This window comes from Dreissena polymorpha, chromosome 3 (genome assembly GCF_020536995.1).
Source record: "Dreissena polymorpha isolate Duluth1 chromosome 3, UMN_Dpol_1.0, whole genome shotgun sequence".
Classification (NCBI taxonomy): domain Eukaryota; kingdom Metazoa; phylum Mollusca; class Bivalvia; order Myida; family Dreissenidae; genus Dreissena; species Dreissena polymorpha.
In genome coordinates this window covers 71416308-71441810 of record NC_068357.1, presented here as the reverse complement: position 1 = coordinate 71441810, position 25503 = coordinate 71416308, and the positions used below count along the sequence as shown (strand labels likewise).

The window sequence follows — 25503 nt, the reverse complement described above, 5'->3', positions numbered from 1 at the left end:
CCGTTTACACGACGGCATTTTCAGTCTTTAACAAATATAAGCAACACGCCTTTACAATTAAATAATAAATTGTCCAAATTAAACACGAGTCTTTTATATATTTATGTATTCCAAAATGCACTGATCAACACTTCTTTACAGACGTAGAAATGTGATAAAAGTTTGATTAAAAAGACATCTTTCAGTGCAGGGCGATCTGAAATGACATAATGGGGTATTTTATAAAAGGGTTCGTATATTGAAGCCCTATAGACGTTGGCAGGTAAGTTTCATTTGACACGCATTTTAATACACAACCCCCTCTTCACACCTTTCATGTCGCCAGCTAAAGAACCCGTATTTTTTTATAGAAAAAAGTCCGTTTTTTGAAGCACATCATGTGTTGGCAGGAAAGACATATATATGAAATGACACGCATGATAATACACGGCCGCAATTTTCACACCTTTCAAATCTCTAGCTAGATAGTCCGTATATTTGGTTTATCTACTATGGTAAAGGTGTGTAAGTAAATTGAACATTTTTTTGTCGACTGTACGTAAATACGATAATTTTAACATGAATCCCTACCAACGCAGAAATATGTGTTTGCATCGATCTTAGAACATGTTTCTTATGCGATGCGTATAAAGATTACTTCATTCTAATTGAGCCTGTTTTATACTCCCTCGCATATGCTTTGGAGCAGTCAGTATGACTACCTATAATCGAGCACTGTTATAGATTAAATCTACTCAATTAATATAGTCGATTAGACGTTGACGTCTTTCTAGTAAATCAAGCACAGTCGGAGCGTCACAGACAATCAAGGAAGCTGATTTTGCGGACCAAGTTAGGTCGCAAGGCAATAAAGATGTTATCGATAAGGGCGCGTGGCGAAATTTGCCTTTGAAAAGGGCAGAGTGACGATCTGGGAGGGCGGCGTGGCTTTTCGCCACGCTTAAAATTGCCTGGGAAAAACACTAAATTTATAGAGACCCCAATAGAGTCTGTGCCAAGGGAAGAACTGAGGTGTATGCCAGTGACCACGTTAAGCAAAGCATTGGAATTAAAACCTTAACACAGACTTTTATGACTAACATGAACCCATGTGGTCATATGCGGGACATTTCCACTGCAGATTACAATCTAAACAAATTATTTATTAGTAATTCTATGTGATTTTATAACATTTTTAGAAGATTTTGTTCAGAAGTATTGAGTAATAAGTGTATTATATGAGTGACTGTTAAACTTAGAATATATAGTTTATTTTGTGTTGAAATCTTGATAATGAAAGCAATGAAAATCAAATTTAATGTACAACCACAATTCTTATTGGTCACTATTTGGAGTTTCATATTACAAGCATTCTTATTGGTCATGATCTCGTGTTGGGACTAAGATCTAGATTAAAACATATGAGCTGTGCTCTGTGAAAAGGGGGTTTAATGCATATGCGTACAGTGTTGTACACAGTAAGCCTGTGCAGTCTGCATAGGCTAATTAACGACGATACCTCTGGCCTAAACTGGATTTTTGCTAAGAAGAGACTTTCTTTAAATAGAAAATATAATTAAAGCAGAAAGTGTTGTCCCTGATTAGCCTGTGCAGACTACACATTCTAATCTGGGACATCACTTTACGGACATGCATTAGAACCCATTTCCACAGAGTGCAGCTCATATAGTTATGCGGTTTTACATTTTCGTTAGTCTTGCAAATATTTGTTCTCTTACAGCTGGATACAGCAGATGGAAGGGTCAAAGTTGAAGGTTGTCATGGCCAGCGACCCCAACCTCATGCGAACCCTGGAGTCATCAATACGGGTCGGGGAGGCAATGCTACTCAGGGTAAGAAACTATAGTATTTTGTAGGGACTTTTTCATCTCTTTCGGCAAAGGCTCATTGACCTTGTTAAAAGAAGTGTTGTGTTTATGGGCTGGAAATTAAATAAGAAGAAAAAAAAATCCAACTGTTAGATCAGTTAAAGGGGAAAACAGCTTTATTAGGCAGTATGTTTCACAGCTGATGACACCTTATTATGGTCTTGTTTCTTTTAAGTCTCCCTATGTTAACAAAGCAATAAGCTAATTTTTTTCGGTTCATGATCAAAGAGAGTGATGTTTTTCAAGTCAAAATGTAGCCCCATACACAATAGTGAATTTCTCTTTTAGTATTTTTATGAAGAACATTGAGGGTCACCTGCTGACATTTAACATTTTACATGTAACATAATACATGGTTACTGTCGGATACATAAACTGAGTAACTTTTCATTGAATACTCTTTAACTGCACATGTGCAGACAACTGCTTTTCTGGAGTTGTTCATTTTATTGATAAACAAAAACCATGGATGACATTGTGAAACAGAGAGTGAGAAAGAAGCTGTTTCCTTATTTGTTCATGGCCCTCATTTAACAAGCTTCCAAACCATGAGCAGTACACAAAATGTTATGTACAAAAGAGAAATGAGTTGTTTCGGTGCTATTAAAGGGACTGTCAACCACGACGACATAGAAAAGAAAAGTTGTAAAATACCGTATTTTTTTACAATTATTAGTTTATATTGATTAAAATAATACGACTGGTGTATTACATTACTTGAAAAAAGTTGTAAAGTTTTCATATTTTCAGTATACAGTCGAAACCTCGAGCCATCCGGAATTCAAGCCATCCGATTTCTTATAAACTTTTGTTTACAAACAAGTCTGCAGTACATTTTTTTCACCTCCAGTTGAAGAGTGCACATATTGCTTAAACTCCGTACTTCTTCGCAATTCTTACTGCTTTTTAATTAATAAGTTAATAAGAAACAAATATATACTTAATACTTTAATGTACGAAAATTTTAAAACAGTTACAAATACAATTATTGAATAGCATTTAGTAAAAATCAGCACGTATTAGCGTAGCTCAGCAAGAAGCGATTTAGCCGTTGCAGCCATTATGATACAGCATCTAAAAGAACGCCAGCTTTTATACAAAATGTCATCTTTTACACAAATCAATCAACGATTGAGTCGATGACATGTCAGCAAACAGGTGTTAAATCAATTGTTGCGTGCCTTTAATCATTCGGTCCTAATCCATTAACAGTTAATGCGACCGGTGTTAAATCAATTTGTGCGTGCCTTTAATCAAGCGGTCCTAATCGATTAACACTTTTTGGGATCCGAAGCGAGTTCGAGCCATCCGAACAAAAGAAGGTGTGAAAACTGTAGCCGGGACTGTGAAAACAGTTCGAGCCATCCGATAATTCGAGCCAAGCGAGTTCGAGCCATCCGACAAAATTTTATATGAATATATAGGCATACAAAATCGGTGCTTTGATGCGAGTTCGAGCCAACCGGAAATTTGAGCCAAGCGAGTTCGAGCCATCGGGTTTCGACTGTATTTGGTAATAAATTTTACTGGGTATGTCTACCAGGTAACTACCAGTTAACTATAAATAACGCCCGTAGATTGAACATCATAGTCACATGGTAAACCCAGTAATGCAAATTGTGCATGAGTAGTGAATTGTATGTATCTAATATAGAAAATGATCAATCTACCAGCGTTATTTATAGTGTGTATATCGTTATGTCACCTATTTTCGCGATGGACTTTCGATTTCACATTGCAAAATTTTATTACCAAATATACTGAAAATATTAACTTTTTTCAAGTAATGTAATATACCAGCCGTGATATTTTAATCAATATAAACTAATAATTGTAAAAAAATAGGGTATTTTACAACTTTTATTTTTTGTCATTTGTGGTTGACAGTCCCTTTAAGTGTTTATGCTGATTTTAACATAGAACCAATCCTAATTCTCATACATTCAAGAGTATGAAATTTGCTGACCCTAGCTCTCACAGCAAGTTTTATAGGATAGTATTAATTTTGATATTTAGGCGCCCTCTCCTAAAACCAGGCTTAATGCATGTGCGTATTGCGTAATGTGTCTTCCCAAATTAGCCTGTGCGGATCAAAATTTTCTTTAGAATGAGACTCGCTGTAAACAAATAATTTCAGAAATGCAGAAATTGACATCCCTGATTTGCCTATGTGGACTGCACAGGCAAATCTGGTATGATAATTTACACTCATGCATTACGCCCAGTTTTCACAGAGACTGGCTCATTTATTCATGTGGAAAGTGGAAGACAGGACCCAGTGTAGAGAGTGACAGACAGTACCCAGTAGTTCTTGAAGCTCTGTCTTTGGCTCAGTACTTGTTTTAATCAATATTTGTTAGAAGTAACAACATGATATAGATTAAACAGCTTGTGAACAAATACAATTTTATTTTAAACATACACTTTTTTCACAACAACATCCAAGTATTTTTTTTACAAATCTTTAAAAACAATCTGAGTTTAAAACATTGAGGGTTGCATGTTTAAAACATTGAGGGTTGCATGTTTAAAACATTGAGGGTTGCATGTTTAACCTGAAAAAAGGTCCTCTTGCTTTTAAGTTTTCATCTGCTTTAAATTACTGTCTGAAACAAGAATGTCAAGAGCCAAAGAAAGTTAAATATTTTGGATACAACTATAATTTTCAGTTTGCAGTTACAGTAGAATGGGGTATAAATTTGCCTTATACATGTAATGTCTCAAACACTTTGGTCATCCTACATCCATGTTTTCAAAACACAAAGAATACTCTGTTTTACACTCATGCAGTTTTAACCCGGTGTTGATTCAGCCAGCACAATTAAGGTTCATAGTGAAGTATGTTGTCTTTGTTCACTGACAAGATGCCTCCCTTCAGTGCTGCTTATGATTCTGAATTGTTGTGACCTTGTTTTGCAGCAGAAGACATTGCAAAACCTCGTTTTAACTTCCTTGATTTTAGCTGCGTATATGAGAGGGTTGATAAGCGAGTTCAGGAACACTACGAGGCCAGTGTATGTAATAAGGACACCTCGAGTGTCAAGGTCAAGGTGATCAAGGTCGCCAGATAAGTGAAGACCAATGAGGATCACTAAAAAAGAAGAAACAATTTATTGATATAAGAACTTCAAAAATGTATAAATATGCATCCATGCTATTTTTGTAATAATTTGAAAGAAATTAGTTGTTTTGTTGCATTTTTAAAGTTTCAAGATCCTTTACGGTATTTACAGCAGGAAACAATTGCCAACACACAACATTAATTTTTTTTTTTTTTTATCAATATGAAACATTAACATTACTAAAACGTGATTCACTTTCCTGTAGTATTGACATTAAATGTGTCATTGCAAAGGTGTGTTAAAATTCAGAATATGTTGATCACTCAATTGAAGAAGCAGAGGTCAAAACTGATCCAATTTGTTTTCCATATCTTAAAATCTGGGCCAGGTTGCTAAAAAATTAACAGCCAGTAAGGTAACAGTCTGTAAACTTAGTACCCTAACAAAATTAATTTTGTTTAAAAAAGTAATGTTATCAAACATTTTCAAATTATTTGAGCAAATAAATTTGTTTACAATTATCATATTTATTAAAGGGTTAACAATTAAGTCAAATAAATAACTTGATCGAAAAATTAACAGCTGTAAGCTTAACTTGCAGTTGAAGTTTTAGCAACCAAGCCTTGACATATTCTACTACAAAGTCACCAGTTACTGACCTCCTGGCAGCCAGCAAATGTTTGAAAGCAGGACCACAATGGCTACAGTCACCACCAGGTTCCAAGCCTTCACGTCCATGTTTGTAAGGTGTGGGTGTTTGAAACCTTTCATCAGACGCCGTTGCCGTCTTGCGATGATGATAATATGCAGGTACATTCCAAACATGGCGAATGACATGAGCATGCTTGTCAAGAAATTGAATATAAAGTAGCTGTCAGGTAAAACACCAAAAAATCTACACACTGCTGTATTGTTGGCCGGCATTTCTTTGTGCCATCCAAGTAAAGGAAGCAAACCAACCGTGATGGAAAACAGCCATATGGTACCAGAGATTGCAAGCACGGTTTTCTTTGTGAAAATCGAGAAGTAGCGTAGCGGTGCGATGATTTTCACGTACCTGTCTATAGTTATTGCCAATATGTGGTTGAATGAACTCTGAGAGACCATGTAAGTGAGTCCGAACCGAAACAAACACTCCCAGAATATTTGGTATTGCAGAAGGCTGTAGGTCGTTATGTATAGTAACACGACCCCCGTGATGAAGTCGGCAAATGACAGACTCGATATGGAATAGTCTGTGACACTGCTGCGATTTTTTTTCACCAAAAGTGTGTGTATTACTAAACCGTTGATAATTATTATCAACAATGCCAGTACAATTGTTAGAAGACAAACTTGGAAGTATCCAAGTGTAACACCATGTCCTGAAGCAGTTATATATAGAAAAGATTCTTTACTTTTGTTTTCTTTGTATGTGTACACCACATTGCTGTTATTATACATTAAAAAGCTTTTGTGGACTGCCAAAAACTGTATCCTTGAATTATTCATGGTACCAGATCTTTAATTAGATTTGTGAAAAGGTAGACCTTACTAATGAACTGGTTCTGTTATTAAAATTTTATTTCCACTCTTTTTGCACCATAGTTTTTGTTCGATGTCAGTAACGTTTGAATATTAACAAAAGAATATTTACCAATTTTTTTTTTGCTTAATCAGTAGCGAAGAAAGTAAACACTGTCAGTCCTCAAAAATCATTGTGAAATATCGCACAATACTTTTTAATCACGTAAGTCTCAGATGCACACATTTAGTCATATATGATCACAGACCCCAGCTGAATGCAGAGGTTTTCATTAGTTATTTGCTTTTATAGCTGTCAATGTCCTGGTAGTCCTGGTAGACTTGTGAAACCAATTTTTCTGATACGCGTTTGGTTTTGTCAGCGTGCCATAAACAGCTGAACCATTTTCTGAAATGATTCTGGAATTGCCATATCTTGAGGGGAGGTAATAATAGAAGTGTGATACATGAGATTTTGTTTGTGTCATGTTGATGACTATAAAAGCATGCTTTGAATGACATGTTGAAAAATAATACTTACATATGTCAGTCTGCAAAACAACTATTTGGTCTTCAAAGCTGATGGGGCTATATGAACATTTTATTATAGCTGGAAAGAAAGTACTTTTTTAACAATAAAATTACTATGAAGAACGTCAGCAGTCCTTATACATTTATTGCAAGACTTGCAGGACTTTCAATAAATGTATAAGGACTGTTGACGTTCTTCATAGTAGTGTGGAAATTGATTTGTATTCAAATTGCGAGTGTTCACACTTTTCTTCCATTCTTCATGTCGTTTTTTACAGAAACTCAAATTGACAAGATATAACATATACTCTGACTGGTTTAAGTTTGAACATATAAGCAATTTAACCTTGACTGAATGCCGAAACAACAGTCATCTAGTAAATTTGAAGTTATCAATGACATAAAGCATACATGCCATAAATTTTCAGACCAATTCCGGGACATGGAGCTCAATTTTCGGGGATATTTGCCAATTTTCTGGGACATGTATACATATAGCGATATATATAGACATGTATGCATTTTTGTTACGCATTTTTTTCACATCGTAAATTGCTAAGTACGAAAGCCTATCCCAAATACACTAGATCTATTAACGTAAGAGTTAAAAGTATAATTTTCTGGGTATCCAAAAAGTAAGAGTGTCCGAAAATCTAGTGCAATAACAGCCAGTCACAATGGTGCTTACAATTATTATTTTTATTGTTATAATTACAGGGGATTAGAACAATACAGAAATAAGCCTAGTGAGAATGACAATTGTATATGCTTAATTTTTATGCCCCCCTTCGAAGAAGAGGGGTTATATCGTTTTGCACATGTCGGTCTGTCGGTCGGTTGGTCCGTCCACCAGATGGTTTCCGGATGATAACTCAAGAACGCTTAGGCCTAGGATCATGAAACTTCATAGGTACATTGATCATGGCTGGCAGATGACCCCTATTAATTTTCAGGTCACTAGGTCAAAGGTCAAGTTCACAGTGACTCGAAACAGTAAAATGGTTTCCTGATGATAACTCAAGAATAATTAGGCCTAGGATCATGAAACTTCATAGGTACATTGATCATGACTGGCAGATGACATCTATTGATTTTCAGGTCACTAGGTCAAAGGTCAAGGTCACAGTGACACAAAATGTATTCACACAATGGCTGCCACTACAACTGACAGCCCATATGGGGGGGCATGCATGTTTTACAAACAGCCCTTGTTTTACTCAACTTCTTTGTCGGTTAAACGTGCAAACATAACCTGCAGCAGATGTGTGAACAACTCCTTTGCCCTTACGCAGAGGGAAATTATAACGCAGTATATTAAATCCAATTAACAACCACATTTAACAATGCCGCCTTTTGGGTTTGACTGCGAACGTGAGACAATTTATATGATAACAGGACCCCTGTTGGAGTAGGCATTGCCATGGAGACGCTGCAGATTAGTGGGATGACAGATTAGAGGTGCAGTTAAGCCTAAGCTAAGGTACATGTACATGTGGATTTTGTAAAATCCGGGACATTTGACAGATTTCCAGGACTGCGGGACACGTTCTAATTTTCGGGCCAATCCCGGATTATCCGGGACGTATGGCATGTATGCATAAAGTCAAGCTCTTTAGTAATTTTATTTTAAGCCTTTCACTATAATTTGTTTTCTACACTTATCTTACAAGTTCCCTTTTTCAGAATTGTAGCTTGAAATATGTGAACTGGAATTGTTACACTTTCCTTTTAATTTAGGGAGATTAATAAAGATAGAAAATAAATTAGGAAATTATTTTTAAACAGTGTTTATGAGTTAATGACTTGTACGTATTTTGTGAGGCATTGTTTACATGTGGCTAACTTGCTAATCTTGGGGTATTGACCCCTGCTATCTTCTGGTTATGACTGCTGTGATAAAACAGGCAGTAATGAACAGTGAGCCACTGATGGCCATTGTTCACATTTTCTCTGATATGAGTGACCGTATAAGTGAAAATTTGAAATCCAGGCCTATCTGCAATACTCTATTATCATTGCAATTACTCATTTATTGCCATTGTTTCGGTTAGTTCAATAACTGTTACGGTAATTCATGTTGTTGACAGTCAATATGTTTTATAACATGCTGAGACTTATGAAACTCTATAATTAAAAAAACAGACTAACTTTAACCCATGACGTATTAAGAGCTCATGGGAATGTTTTCTAAATCCAGAGTGTGTTATTTTGTAATGGAGATTTACATAACTGGCTATTGCCTGCATCCAGAACATTCTGGATATAAACACTCTTATGCAATTGTGACGTTATATAGTGATCCAAAACATACAAAATAGGATTTGTCAAACTGTCGAGTAAAATAAGTATGCTTTGCAGATTAAGAGTTTGCTAAATAGTATGAAAGACATTAAGAAATTACCATTGAAAAAAATAGGACAAGGAGCTCCAATCTTCTGTCGTCCTGATACGGCTTGTTGCTGTGATGACAAGGTTATCAGTCACTTCAGTTATCAATGTCCTTTAAGATATGAGCCACAGTCCAGGAAAACTGGGCTTAACGCTTGTGTGTAAAGTGACATTCCTGATTAGCCTGTGAAGTCAGTACAGGCTGACCAGGGACGACACTATTAGCCTGTGAAGTCAGTACAGGCTGACCAGGGACGACACTATTAGCCTGTGAAGTCAGTACAGGCTGACCAGGGACGACACTATTAGCCTATGAAGTCAGTACAGGCTGACCAGGGACAACACTATGTGGGATTTTGTGGTTGAAGGAAGTATCTCCTTAATGAAAATCAAGTTTAAAGGGTGTTTGTCATGATAAGCCTGTGCAGACTGCACAGTCTAATCTAGGACGACGACACTTTTTGTAAATATATTAAGCCTGGTTTTCCCAGCGTGGCTCATATTGATATGGATCTTAGAAACCTGACAAATGCCCTTAGAGAAAATTAGTAGACTAAATTGTTTTGAATTAACATTTACTTATTGGAACATTCAGATACCATATAGCAGTCATTTTCAGCACTTAGCAACCTCTTGTGGCCCATTACATGACTTTTGTTAAGAGACGATATTTATGAAAGTCTGTTCTAAATAAAATAGAAAAAAACAACAACAACAAAACATAACTCTCTGTAAAGACAAATGTCCATCTAATCGTTAATATATTATTGTGTGTTTGCCATGTTGTGTGATGTCCATGAAGAGCTGATCTTTTTTGCAAGAACAAAAAGGAGTAAAGATTTTTTAATGACATTAAGTTAGACATCTTATATAGTATTTGAATTTTGAATTATATAATACATTCATGAGTGCACAAAGTACAATACCACTGAAAAGATTTTGTTCACTTGTTTAAGTTTTTCTATGAAAAAAACAACAACAAATTGTATAAAATCACTTTAATACCTGGGTTTGTTCCACTGTTTTGATTATTGAACAGTTAATTTTAAATGATATCACAAACATCAAAATTGAAGCACTTTTATGACAACCGAGAAACTTAAAAAAATCATGCATTTGATAAAATTTCTCTCCAACAAAAACTAGGGCACAAAATATTTAAATCATAGTTTAATCTCATAGTCCATATTGAGTATGCATTACAGAGTTTGTAAAATCAAACACCACTCTCTTATGGGAGTACTTCTGGCATTTCCACTTTCTTAGTGAATTTTGTGTGTGTTCTGTTTGGGTTGTTGGTGTTGTTGTTGATGATGATGATGATGATGATGATGCTACTGCTGCTACTTCTGCTGCTGATGATGATTATATGAAAATGTGCGGAAAAAAACACATTTAAAAACTAAACATTGATTGCTCATAAAGAAACAATTAGGTATCTTACTGCAATTCACGTTGAATTATATTGCTAAAATGCAATACCAATGTCAGTATAACAGCTGCCATTCAACACTTTGTAAGGACCTATATACAGAGTCCATATCAAAATACCTATTATTGTATAGATGAACATAAACACATAACATGTACCCTTTAAAATGTACATAAGCATTTTCCTATTTAAATCATTTTATTATTACATTTGATGGAATTTTAAAGAAAGCCAAAACAAATAACTTACAAATTTATTTTAAAAATAAATAGATATTTGTTCTTTGAGATTAAGCTGGAACTTCAAGTTGATATTTTTCTGCAAATCTAAATAATCTTGATATCAGAACAATATAATCCTGTTTATAGTTATGTTTTTAATTTATTACATACTTAAATGATTCCAGTTTAGTAAGGTTGCATAAACTTTGTTAGGTTGCATAAGTTAATCATACCAAAAGATGCATATTGATAAGTTAAGATCTGTACTTTCATGCCCATTCAAATATTCACAGGAAATATCACCTGTTCTTATGCTTGCCCTGTTTTTCAATCAAAAAAATATTACATGCTTCCTTATGCTAATCATGGTATTTTACTCATTGTATTTCAACCTAAGAAAATATCACAGTCTTAAATGATGGTCATTTTCTTTCATTCATAAAAATATCACAGTCTTAATTGAATATTATTGTATTTCATTCCAGAAAAATATCATATTCTTAAATGATTGTAGGGATTGTATTTCATTTAAGAAAATATCACAGTCTTCAATGATTGTGATGTTATTTCATTCCATAAAATATCACAGTCTTAAATGAGTATTATTTTATTTCATTCGAGAAAAATATCACAGTCTTAAATGATTGTAGTCATTATATTTAATTCCAGAAAATATCACAGTCTTAAATGATTGTCATTGTATTTCCTACCATAAAATATCATCATCTTAAATGATTGTCATTGTATTTCATTCCAGAAGAATATCACAGGTTTCCTTAAGCTAGACTTTGTATTTTGATCCAGAAAATATCACTGTCATTTGAGAGTTGCTCATAATTGGACTGAAGTTTATACATATTTTTTAATGTTTTGTCACAAACGTTCACAATCGTTGGAAACTCGGCGTCTGTTTGCAATACTAATGTTACTTTCAATATCATAGATGAAACTATGCCATGAAGCCCGACGGTCAGGTTTCTTGCAACAAAACGTCTGCTTAAATTGCGCTTTCACGCACGGAATTTTTGTGGCATATATGAGAGGGTTCAAAATGCTGTTCAGAAAACCGAAAGCTGTGGTGAATACTAGAATGTTTCCTTGGGAATCATAGGAGAGAGAGTTGACTGTGCCAGATACTTGGATGATGAAGAATGTGCCTGGAATGATAAAATAATCATTATAAATCATTGAGCCGTGCTCTGTGAAAAGGGGATTTAATTCATGTGCGTAAAGTGTCGTCCCAGATAAGCCTGTGCAGTCCACACAGGCTAATCAGGGACGACATTTTCTTTTTTATGTTTTGTTTTAGTTTAAAGTCTCTTCTTAGCAAAACTTAAGTTTAGGCGTAAAGTGTCCTCCCTGATTAGCCTGTGCAGACTGCACAGTCTAATCTGGGACAACTCTTTACGCACATGCATTAAACACCCTTTTCACAGAACACGGCCCATAGATAGTTGTGTTGTGGCTTAATTAACTTTTAAAATAATAAATTTGATTGACAATTTAAGATGCTCAAGTCTATAATTCTTCATCTATAAGAATGCATAATAAGAAATATCTATAAGAATGCATAATAAGAAATATATAACAATAGGGAAATGTCAGTTGTTTGAGTTCTGAACTCACCTGCTGGCAGCCAGCAGAAGAAGTAGGCCCCTATAACTGTGAGAACGGTCTTAGTGAACCGCCAGGAGCTGCTCTCCAGAGGCATGCAAGGTATTGTTTGCAGGGAGCGATGCTGCGAGGATATCTCCTTCTGGTGTCGCAGCGTTATCTTACACAGATGGGAGTACATGATTGCCATGAGGATCAGAGGTATCCAAAATAGGGAGACATTCATGATCATGTAACCTGGTGGAACCACAGCAAAATAGCGACAGACAGTGTCATCCGAGGCTGATTTGGGAACGTAGTTCAGGTTCCAGCCAAAAAGTGGAAGGAACCCAAAGAGAATTGAAAAGAACCACACAAATCCTGAGAGTAAAACCACTCGCCATTTTTTGAAAATCTGCTTGTAGTGAAGTGGCTTGAGAACTTTCACATATCTGTTGACTGTTAGCAATGATATGTGTCCGGTAGAGTTGAGAAGCATGGCGTGTATCATTCCAATTCGAAGTAAACACTCGTAGCGATTTTGAAAGTTAACAATGTTGTACACAGTGTTGTACATTAGTAACACACCAATCATCAAGTCTGTGACCGCTAGACCCTTTATCAGAAGGTCTGTGACCTCCAGACGACTTCTACATTTCACTAACGTCCGCAGTAATACTGCATTTAACAAAATAATCACAGTTCCGATTATTGCCATAACTATTGCAATGACCAATATTCCTATCGTCACTTCGTACCCATGTAAAGTGGTGAACAAAGTGTCCTCCTTAATTAGAGATTCCATATTTTTTGGTAGAGTTGTTGGCTCATTGGTCGGTGGCATTGACGTATCGTTGGTTTGTTCCGACATTGATGTGAATTCCAATATCAAATTTCTTAAACTGCTTGGCATTGAAAACATGATTTTGTTGCTTTGATGAGCCTCGTTAAGTTTTCTTTTGAGTATCTGTTAGATACTGATAAACTTTCGTTGTTCTATCCTCCACAACCTGAAATATATAATTCCAAAATGAACTTTGAGACGTAATTCACAAACTATTACAAAAAGTTTTTCTGTGGCTTTAATACACGTTAGATTATTTAACACTTGATTTCTAAATGAAACATTTCAAGTTAATGTTTGAATGATTTCCGGTCTTCTGCTGCTGTCCTCACGGATTGAATGTGTGGGAGTTTAATGAGATCTTAAACCTATTTAAAGCAATAAATTATTATGTTTCAATTGTTTTTCAATTTCGTTTTCTAATATTTCGAAGTGCTGATAAGACATTGCATTTCAAAGACCTGATGTCTTGTTTTATTGTTTTCAATTTGTTAAATTAAAATTTTTGGGAAACAAATCTAGATTCCAAGGTTGTTGACCCTTTGAAAATCAAACAACTTTAAGATGATTTTTTCTAATACAAAGTTAATCAGATGAATCTTTATAATCATCCTGCTTGGTTAAATTAGGCCAAAAAGTAAGTTGTTTGTTTCTACAAGTACCTTCAAAAAAAGGGTAGGTACCTCAGCAACTTTTTTCTTTATTTTTCTACTGTAGGTTAAATATTCCTCTCTTTAAAACAATGTTCAATGAAGGAATTTGAACAAACTCTGTTTGTAACATATTCGTCTTTATATTTAGAAGGAAATTTTTCAAATATATTACAATGTATCAAATTGTTAAAAAAAAATCGACCTGAAATATTGATCAAAACCATTTACATGACTCTGACATTAATATCTTAACATATTTAAGTAGCGTTACAAGATAAGTATTGATGCAAAGCATCAAAGGGCGTCGGGAATTTCAGTGTAAAAGGCACTCAATGAACTTACATGGAACGATTTTTTTTCTACTGTAAATATTAATATATTGGCCGATTATTTTAAACAAAATAGAAAAAGATACTATTATCTATGATTTTGTGTTATAACCCCCAAATAACCATTATTTATAATGTTGTGTTATAACCCCCAAATAACCATAATCTATGATTTTGTGTTGTAACTCCCAAATATTTCATAGTTCATTTTATTTACATTAGTTTCCTTTTTTACTGGTATCCGTGTTCAGTTTTCATTAATGGAACCGAACTGTGTAGGTTTTAAAAAATCTGCTTTATCTTGTAAGCGTAATTTCATATTTTTCTCAACTTCAAGGGGAGATGATTCTGAACTTATTCTTACGTTGCTCATTTACGATTGGGGTTGAGTACTCATTGATATGAAAACACTGTAAAAGTTTGGGAAAAAAAATTGAATGAAAACTGTAAATTGTATAAAGAAGCTGCATTTCACATTACTTTGAAATTCAGTAAAAGATCATAATAGATTTATTTCTCCGATATTCATCATTTTCAATAGGGTTCGAGTAATACTGATATAAAAACACTTAACAAGTTTGGAAAGATTCAGACGAAAGTTGTGAAATCTTTTAAACAAGTGGAAATTGTTTATTTTGTCAAATTTACTAGAAAAAATTCTGGACTTATTGTCCCAATGTTTCTCATTTTAAATGAGGTAAAAATGCTCATTTATATGAAGACACTGTAAGTTTGGAAAGAATCTGATGAAAAATGTTGACATAATCACCGAACCAAGCAGTTTTTCACTTTTATTTTTAAATTCAAAGAGACATTATTCTGGACTTATGGTCCGATATTGCTCATAGCATTTGGGATGGATCCTCATTGATAAAAAAACCTGTGAAAGTTTGGGAACAATCGGATGAAAATTTTGGACTTCGAACAAGGATTTCAAAATTTCTCAAATTCTAAGGAAGATAACTATGGACGTAATGGTCGGATAATGCTAAAGGGCCCATACCACCTGGATAGTAATACGTGTCGCGCTTCGCGCTCTATATGTGGTTCTTAAAAAAAAACTCCGAGGAGTGCTTGACTCTAGGGAAACGGGTTGCTGGGACACAGCTCCTCCTTGATAAGCGGCTGCTTCCTTTATTGCAACTCATTGTTACAATCAATAATATTTGTCGCGCATCGCGCTCTATATGTGGTAGGGATAGGCCTATGTCATAGACAACCATAAAAACACATGGATAATAGATGTGTTGTTTGCATTTATTTGTTAATAAAAAAACGCATGTATAAGATATTAAAGTTATGTAAGAAATTTTAATTATCGTTGTCACCGCGTTGCATCCATTTATTTTAATAAAAATGTCCAATTGTAGTAAAATGGATTTTAAAATATCTACATAAAATAAAGCTTCATTATATTTATTAACCTGACTGAAAAAAATTGTCAGCCGCCAAACTGTTCCGTTTGTGCAGGAACCTGGGATTGAACGGGGGGCCTTTAGATGAATGTTGCGTAAGCAACTTCAGTCTAATGCTCTCCCAACTGAGCTACTCCAGCTGACATTAACTTATGTACTGCTATTTGGTGAAGTTGTGTATAGCGATCGTTATTATATGTCTATTAATAAACTAATACATTGTACGTTTTCGTACAACTACGCCTTCCAATAAACTTGCTTGCGCGATAGGTCGTCAAATATAGTACTACATTGATTCTCCACTAAATAAGCAAATTAGATAAACCACAAAATAAATATATTTTGATTATGTTTTGTTTTTATACAAAACATCATTTGTTTTTATACAAAACCAGACAGTTTCGCGTTTTTGCCCAGTCCCTGTGATCTTTCCCCTGTGATCAGTTGTGGATCAATTATTAATTAAAACAATATGCTTTGCATTATTGGCAATAAATGTAATAAATGTAATAGGCACAAATGCAGTACTTATTTACACTAATTTACTCAAAAAATCACCACTATGCAAGATATTCTTAAAACAAAAATATATACATTGATCCGTAAAATAACTTCTCCTCCCATAAGCGGAAAAAAAATGCATTGCATACTAGTCGCCGCCCTCCAGGGCTACGCCAATGATGAAAACATTAGTTTCCATACTGGCAGCAAGTTAATCCAATTAAAGTTGTACACAATAAATTGACTGAAATGGTATTACTAAACCTGTGAATACTGGCATGGCTAAATCTCCCATTCTTCTAAATTGGATCAATTTATTTCCAAAATTAGGGATGTCTAGTATATTTATTTCTATATTTAGAATATTTCTTACAGAAATTCCTTTAAGCAAACAGCACAGACCCAGATGAGACACCGCATCATGCATCATTAGGCCTTTTTTTCTTAACGCTAGGCATAAATGGGTTAATACAAATGTGGTACAAATAAAGTTATAATTTCATATTGCTTTTCTGGGATTATATCTTTTAAAACATAATTTAAGTAAAAATTTAAACAGAACTGTACTAAGAGGTTCTGTTGTAAATTATTACATTCTAAAGAATTAATGAACTCTGCTTACATTTAACTGAATCAAAATACATATTAAATGATTCTAAATAGACTTGAGCGTAGTAAATAGGAGCTGTGCTTCACTATTACTTGCTATTTAATTTTATTGAGAAGGAAATTCAGTATATTGTGGACCTTAATTGGTTCATCAGGAAAAAATGTGGATATTTACATGTATTGCAATCATCTTTATGTATGTCAATCGATTCAAACTTTGAACCATCTTTGTCATGACTAGACTATCATAAAGGGTCATTAGTTACAATTTTGTTAGGCAATCTTTTAACTCTTAATGAAGAGTTGTTGTAAACAAAAGATCCGCAAACAGTGTCACAATAATGTGGTCCTGAGTCAGTCCAAACCAGACCCAGTCATTTGGGTAATTACAATGAGACAAAAAAAAGAACAGCGTAATAATTTCATTATAGCAGATCAAACATTGTTGGATTGAAAGATATGTTTTACTGCTCTATTACATAAGAAAGAATCCTGAAATAATGTTGAAGCGATCTAATTAAGTATAGGTCTGATATGAGTGTGTGATAATGTGTCGTTGTGCTCATTTTGAAAGCTTATGTACCAGCCTGTACTATAGTAACTGTAGTCAATAACTCACTGGTTAATAAATCTATGAAATTACCATGACATAATAGTAGAAGTCTTACGAGCAATATGTAAATGGGCCGTGCTCTGTGAAAAGGGGGTTTAATGCATGTGCGTAAATTGTTGTCCCACAGTCCACACAGGCTAATCATGGACGACACTTTCTGCTTTTATGATATTCGTATGACAAAGAAAGTTTAGGTGTAAAGATTCGTCCTAGATTAGCCTGTGTGGACTGCACAGGCTAATCTGGGACGACACTTTACGCACATGCATTAAACAATCTTTTCACAGAGCAATTCTGAAATTTAAGATACACAAACACACTGGAATAATTATAATTTGTAACTAATGTTATAATAAATAAATGGAGAACTAAATATTTTTAAATCATTATTATTTTTAATAGCAACATTAGTAAATTTTAGAAAATGTTTCATTTATTTTTATTTAGTCATTTATTCAATTTGGTATGAAATGTAAATATAATTATTTACCCTTATTCATAATGTTTAAACGATATATTATCTCCAGAGGTTTTTTCTTTTTGTTCAGATAAGAAAAATGACCTGAAGTTACCTCAAGTTAATAAAATGATTAATAATACATTGTACTTACATTTAAACATGCATGGTCGTCAACTTCTGTTTGGGGATAAAATAAACCAATACAAATTATAGCTTTCTAAGACATGTGTTATCCTATGGGGAAGAATCCTTAACTGAACTGAAACATGATAATTTGTGATATTATGATGTATCAAAAGTCTATATATGCATATCTGCCATTCCTATCATCAGCCCATATTTTATTAACCTATATATGGCTGTACGGTACAACAGATAACACAAGTTTTGGTGTGCCTAATAATCTGTGATCATCTTTTGGATGATTAACCCCTTCCCACTCAGAAGCAAAGTGAAAATGGCTATGTGCAAACTTCATAAAACCTGAACAGCCTTCGAGTAACTCGCAGTCTGTTCAGGTTTTATGCTGTTTGCTGCACATCAGTATCAAAGGTTTGGAACACAAACCATTAAAACTTGAATCTAGAAAGAAAGGTATTTAATTATACCCCCACAAACAAAGTTTAGGAGGATATATATAAAGGAGTGAAATTGTCTGTCGTTCTGTCTGTCTGTTGGTCGGTTAGTCCGTATTAAGTGTCCGCTCTCTTATTCAAGTTGTTTTCATCTGATCTTCACCAAACTTGGTCAGAAGTTGTATTTAGATGGTGTCTAGGTCAAGTTTGAATATGGGTCATTTAGCATGTTGTCTGCTTTTTAATTCAAGTAGTTTTCATCCAATTTTCACCAAACTTGGTCAGAAGTTTTATGCAAAATCGATCATGGGCCTTGCTGGGTCAAAAACTAGGTCACGGGGTCACTTAGTGCGTTTTAAACATTGAGCATGGTGTATGCTCTCTTATTGAAGTAGTTTACTTTTGCTCTTCACCAAACTTGGTCAGAAGTTTTATCTAGATGATCTCTAGGCCATGTTCGAACATTGGCCATGCCGGGCCAAAAACTAGGTCAGATGGGCACTTAGTCTGTTTAACACATTTAGCATGGTGTTTCCTTTTTCAAGTACTTTTCATCCGCTCTTCATGAGGGGGTATTCGTCACGTCTGTGACACAGCTCTAGTTTTCCCCCGCCATAGGCGGAGGGATATTGATTTGGTGTTGTCCGTCCGGCACTTTTGTGTCCGGAGCCATATCTTTGAAGTGCTTTTGCGGATTTCATTGCAACTTGGTATGAGTATATATATTTATAAGAGGATGATGCACACCAAATGGCATTGTACACCATTTGTTAATAACAGAGTTATGGCCCTTTGTATCTTGAAAAAATGCTTTTTTTGTGTCCGGAGCCATATCTTGGAAATGCTTTGGCGGATTTAATTGAAACTTGGTATGAGTATATATATGAATAAGAGGATGATGCACGTCAAATGGCATTGTACACCATCTGTTAATAACGGAGTTATGGCCCTTTGTATCTTGAAAAAATGTTGTTGTTTTTTTGTCAAATATAATATTTTTGTGTCCAGAAGCAATTTTGCGGGGGATATCAATTCAACGAATTTGCTTGTTAAATTTAACTTTCAAGTGACTAAAAATGCGTCAAAATACGTATCTAAGTGGTAAAGGGTTCAGACCAGTGTCCTTGACTCAAAGGTTGAGGTCAAATATGGGCATCAATGAAGACTGACACTTGATCATTAATCAGATGGTTTGATTGTAACTTAAAACAAATCTTTACGTTTGGGCATGCAAGGACTGTGTCCATAGTTCAAAAGTAAAGGTTGTACTTGAAGGTAAATGCTCAAAATAAGATACAGATTGTATATGCCTTATTGAAGCTACAATTTACAAAATATAACAGAAAACCTGCTTAACATGTTCACCCTGTAGTTAGAACATGTTGTACCTTATGCCTGGGTCTTTACCTTTAAGGTCAAGGTCACACTCATTTTTCAATATTTTAATTTCCAATACTGTCACAAGCACTAGTTATCTACTGGGCAACAGGTTATTGTAAAATGTATGTGAAATCAATTTATGGATAAGATTTCTAAATTTAGACATTTTAATAAAATTATCCACCCTGTTTAGTAACCAATAGGTCTTCAGTAAACATTTGTTTAAGTGGACAACAAGATAATTTTATTCCAGTACCTATAAAAACTTGGTGATAAAGTTTCACCTTTGGAATGACACTGAGGTTATTGCGACATTTATTTCACAAATTTTGGCTTTATAACAACGCATCTTCTGCACATAAAGATAAGAAGTAGCTTCTCAATCAAACTGTACATATATGCAGCTATAACTGTTTCACCTGAATAAAAGCAAAGGGTATGATGACATCTGCACAATTTTGAAAGCAAATATTGGTTTTGCCCATAGTTAGAATGAAATCTTTCTCCATAAAGAAACGTTTTCATCTAATGTCCATTATAGTTACTGAACTTTTGACAAAAAACCTTACAAAATAAATTAAGGTTTTATTCTTATATAATTTGCTTTTGTGTCTACGGTAGTGTTAACAAATTAAAGGTCAACTATTGACAAGATAAAATATCGTTATGTCAGTCGCTCTCAACCTTTACTGATAAAATACTTAAGACTCAGAAAACTTTTGTGAACATTCCATTATAAGGGGTTTAGATCCCAAAACTTTATAATGCTAAATGACAGCTGAATGACATTAACAAATCTTAAATTTGAAAACATAAAACATTTATATAAATGTTTGTTGTTTTCAGTTCACAACATTGTTACACTCTTAAAACTCTTTGTGTTTTCACTCCTTTAATTTGTTAAAAATGAAAATGAAAAATTATAAATAAAACAAATGCTACCAAGGTTTGTACCTATATATAATACAATGAACTGCACCAGCTCAAAAAAGAAATGCTCATATTTTCTTCCTTTTTTTGCAAAAATAATTCATCAGATCGATATTGAGTCTACTAAAATATAGCCAGAGAAAATTCTCAAAATATGTAATCTTAAAAAAGTTTAAGATAATGATTTCTGTAATAGTAGTACTACATTATAAACTAGGCATAGCTTGTGATGAATTAATGTCGCTCTGAGAAAACAAAGCCTAATACATGTACGTGAAGTGTGGCCCTAGATAACATTTTCTGCCTTTCTGGGGTGACACTTTACGCCTTAACTGGATTTTTGTTAATTAAAGAGACTTCCTTAACACAAAAATAGCAAAAAAGCAAAAACTGTTGTCCCCACTTATCCTGGGCAGACTTCACAAAGCGCGACTAAAATGGTGACTTGTTCTCATGTTCTTTCAGGACGTGACAGAGATTCTCGACCCTGCTCTGCGGCCGGTGTTGATGCACGAGACATTCCGTAGAGGTGGGCTGCTGGTCATCAAGCTGGGGGATACAGAGATCGAGTACAACCAGAACTTCAGGTATACCGATTGCTCAATAGTTAAAATAGCAACTTATTTGAAAGCTGGTGTGCCATTTTCTTTCTTAGAAAACTTTTTTCCTCAATACATGTATTATCATTTAAAAATTGGGGGCACATTATAATATAATGTGGTTGTGTGAAATTCATGGTGAAGTACTGTATTGGTATTTGAATAATCTGTCAATAAGCAGATGATTTTAATAATTGGATCATAACTAATGCACTTTTGCAATTGTTTAGTACACTAAGTGAAATAAAAAGGTGTATATGGTTATCTTGTGCACTTTCTAAAACGTTATAACACATAGTTTTGCTTAACTTGGCAGTTTTAATGTGTCATATTTTTTAAGAAGCATCACATAAAATAGTTTTTGAGGTATATTTTTTGTACTGAAATACAATGGCATTGTTTTTACATCTATTTATTTTTAAAGGAGGAAAGGAATCAATAATTTTTTGTTGTTTAAAATTAGTTGTCCTACATTTTTTTAAGCATATTCTATGTCTTCGATTGTGTCACTTACCTCATGTTCACTGCCAGACTGTTCCAGGTTGCTTATGACTACGTCAATGTTTGTGTGCAAAAAGCACAGGCTAATCAGGAACCTGCACTTTAAGCTTTTGTATGCCTCAGAAGGAGAACATATAGTAATCGGACCGTCCGTCCGTCTGTCCTTGCGTCACACTTTGCATTTAGGTTTCGCATTTAGGTTTTAAAAAATGCTCATAACTTCTATGTCCCTTTACATAGCAACTTGATATTTGGCATGCATGTGTATCTCATGGAGCTGCACATTTTGAGTGGTGAAAGGTCAAGGTCATCCATCAAGGTCAAAGGTATAGAAAACGTGGCGCAGTAAGGGGCATTGTGTTTCTGACAAGCACATCTCTTGTTTTTATGCCCCCCTTCGAAGAAGAGGGGGTATATTGCTTTGCTCATGTCGGTCGGTCGGTCGGTCTGTCGGTCGGTCGGTCTGTCCGTCCACCAGGTGTTTGTCAGACGATAACTCAAGAACGCTTGGGCCTAGGATCATGAAACTTCATAGGTACATTGATCATGACTCGCAGATGACCCCTATTTATTTTGAGGTCACTAGGTCAAAGGTCAAGGTCACGGTGACCCGAAATAGCAAAATGGTTTTTGAATGATAACTCAAGAACACATACGCCTAGGATCATGAAACTTCATGGGTAGATTGATCATGACTCGAAGATGACCCCTATTGATTTTGAGGTCACTAGGTCAAAGGTCAAGGTCACGGTGACCCGAAATAGTAAAATGGTTTCCGGATGATAACTCAAGAATGCATACGCCTAGGATCATGAAACTTCATTGGTAGATTGATCATGACTCGCAGATGACCCCTATTGATTTTGAGGTCACTAGGTCAAAGGTCAAGGTCACAGTGACCCAAAATAGTAAAATGGTTTTCGGATGATAACTCAAAAACGCATATGCCAAAGATCATGAAACTTGATAGGTAGATTGATCATGACTCGCAGATGACCCCTATTGATTTTGAGGTCACAAGGTCAAAGGTCAAGGTCACTGGTGACCCGAAATAGTAAAATGGTGTCCGGATGATAACTCAAGAATGCTTATGGCTAGGAGCATGAAACTTCATAGGTACATTGATCATGACTGGCAGATGACCCCTATTGATTTTCAGGTCACCAGGTCAAAGGTCAAGGTCACAGTGACAAAAAACATATTCACACAATGGCTCTCACTACAACGGAGAGCCCATATGGGGGGCATGCATGTTTTACAAACAGCCCTTGTTTGGTATTTTTGTTTCATTAAAATCTCGTCCTAGGGAACGTTTTATGTGTTTCACAGATTATACATGACGACATCAATGTCCAACCCACACTTCCTGCCAGCAGTCTACATCCAGGTCAACATCATCAACTTCACGGTGACCTTCGAGGGCCTGCAGGAGCAGCTCCTCTCTGCAGTTGTCAAACAGGTCAGTCTATGTTATGAGTGGTTAGGCTGTCGGCTTTCGGTCCTTGTCGAACAATTAAAAAAAAATGTATATATGACATAATCATCAAATCTTTACCAAACTTTCTGGATATGTTTGTTGACAAAAAACAGTGGCCAAGTTGTGATGACCAGCCAATGCACACCAGATAGTTCAGAGTAATTGCCCTCTGTTAATACAAATAGTGCTAAATTTATTGTTTCTGATCTACTACTCAGTTTTCATAAAATCTTCACAAATTTTCTGCAAAATGTGTGTTGACATGAAATTGAGGCCAAGTTCAATAACCAGACCAAATTGGTCAAGGCACTTCATAGTCATTACCCTTTGTGTATACCAAATTTGCAAACTTTTCCCTTTCAGCTCGCTTAACTCATTCACTTTCACCAACCTTCACCAAACTTTCCAGATAGGTGTTTTCCCATAAATTGGCACTCAAGTCTGATAACCAACCAAAAACATATGGCATCCCATGGGTGCCCAATTTAAACTATGGATGTATATGTCTGTACATGACCTTGTGGCTATGAAGCAAAAAACATATTTAGACAAGGACTGTTTAGAGCCAATCAAAAATAATTTGCCTAGGTCTGTGTTGCATGATTTCAAAATATAAATAATTTATAATTTAAACTTAGGCGTAAAATGAATGGCATTAAAGTACTTTTTTTAGTTGAATCATGATTATGAAACATATATATTTTTTATTGCATGATCATACAGCACAAAAATTATTTCTGAAATATGGCCTCGACAGAAATAAGCTGGGCTTTACATGATTTCAAGGGGCCTTTTCACAGATTTTGGCATGTATTGAATTTTGCCATTTAATGCTTTATATTGATAAATGTAAACATTGAATCTAAAAAGCTGCATTAAAAAAATAATAATAATAAAATTAAAGAAAAAAATAATAGTAACCTTCTGCTTTATCTGGGCCCGAAAGACTGACCCCAGAAGTAAAAATCTAACGCTTAGACCGCTCGACCATCCGTGCTCATACAATGAGTGATATATTTTATACTTTATAATAAGCAATCCTCGTAGTGTCAAAAACATAACGACAACAACAGAACTTGTTTAATTGTTCAATCGTTTTGCGTTGCAACGCTTGATGATTTTCAGGTTTTTAAATCGTCAAAAGATGCATATAATGGATATTTTAGAGCATGGTAAATGTTCAGTATTACTGTTTTCTTACAAATATCATAATTACAACAAAAATTTGCGAATTTGAAACCAATTTTTTTTATTCTGTCAATTTACCAAGACATGAAAATGCTCAGACCTTACATTATGCTCACAAAAGAGCCATGGGAGAAACAACCATGAATGGGTATGACTAAAAGTACTTTACAGACAGAGGTAGCATTTAGCTTTTGCTCATGTCTGTACTTAAATTCTATGTTTAATTGCACTATCACATGACAACAAGCAAGTTGAAGTTGTTGACCTTAAACTTGAACTTCAAAGATTGTTTAAGTATTTATATAACCATATGTATTATTAACAGATGACCTACTACAAGGGCAATTTTATTTATTGTTAAACCATCCCCCATTTCTAGCTGTTTGGTAAAGCTTCCCTTATTCCTTGTTTTTTGCGCCTTGTTCTGAGAAAACAGGGCCTAATTCATAGGCTCCTACATAAGAAAGTCACTTTCCTGTTGAATGGTTATTTTCATTTAATGGAAATCTAGCTCTTCTTAGCAAAAATCCACTTTAGGCGGAAACTGTCATCCCTGATAAGCATGCGCTTACTGCACAGGCTAATCTGGGATGGCACGTTAGGCACATGAATAAAGCCTCATTTTCCTACATCTTGGTTCATTTGGCTAAAACAACCATTGCTTGCTGCTGCAGGAGCGTCCCCAACTGGAGGCCCAGAGGTCGGAGCTCCTGGAGAGCATCACCAATGACCTTCAGTTCCTCCGTGACCTTGAGGACAAGTCCCTTGGCCTGCTGCAGAGCTCTGAGGGTAAGATTAGTTTTGTTCTTGTTTACAATTGCATGTTTTGGG

The 25503-nt window shown here is 35.0% G+C and overlaps 2 protein-coding genes across 2 annotated transcripts in view; one reads left to right on the top strand and one right to left on the bottom strand.

Annotated features, from left to right (window-relative positions):
- The window catches only part of LOC127874702 (dynein axonemal heavy chain 6-like), a 279888-nt gene that overhangs the window by 181839 nt on the left and 72546 nt on the right, over positions 1 to 25503 (top strand). Inside the window, 4 exon segments of the mRNA XM_052419240.1 lie at positions 1721 to 1832; positions 21373 to 21494; positions 23337 to 23466; positions 25347 to 25461. Of these exon segments, the coding sequence (XP_052275200.1) occupies positions 1721 to 1832; positions 21373 to 21494; positions 23337 to 23466; positions 25347 to 25461 (479 nt within the window).
- LOC127874699 (adenosine receptor A3-like) lies at positions 10336 to 18348 on the bottom strand. The gene is made up of 3 exons (XM_052419236.1): positions 18174 to 18348; positions 12632 to 13608; positions 10336 to 12162 (listed from the first exon to the last, which is right to left on the bottom strand). Exons 2-3 carry the CDS (start codon positions 13518 to 13520, stop codon positions 11879 to 11881), a joined length of 1173 nt encoding a protein of 390 aa, XP_052275196.1. The 5' UTR covers positions 13521 to 13608; positions 18174 to 18348; the 3' UTR covers positions 10336 to 11878.

Bases quoted from the DNA above. Each gene is read 5' to 3' on its own strand.
- LOC127874699 (XM_052419236.1), bottom strand. From the start codon at position 13,520: ATGTTTTCAATGCCAAGCAGTTTAAGAAATTTGATATTGGAATTCACA. The intron at 12,163-12,631 runs GTGAGTTCAGAA...TTATCATTCCAG, and splicing joins CTTCTGCTGGCTGCCAGCAG to GCACATTCTTCATCATCCAA.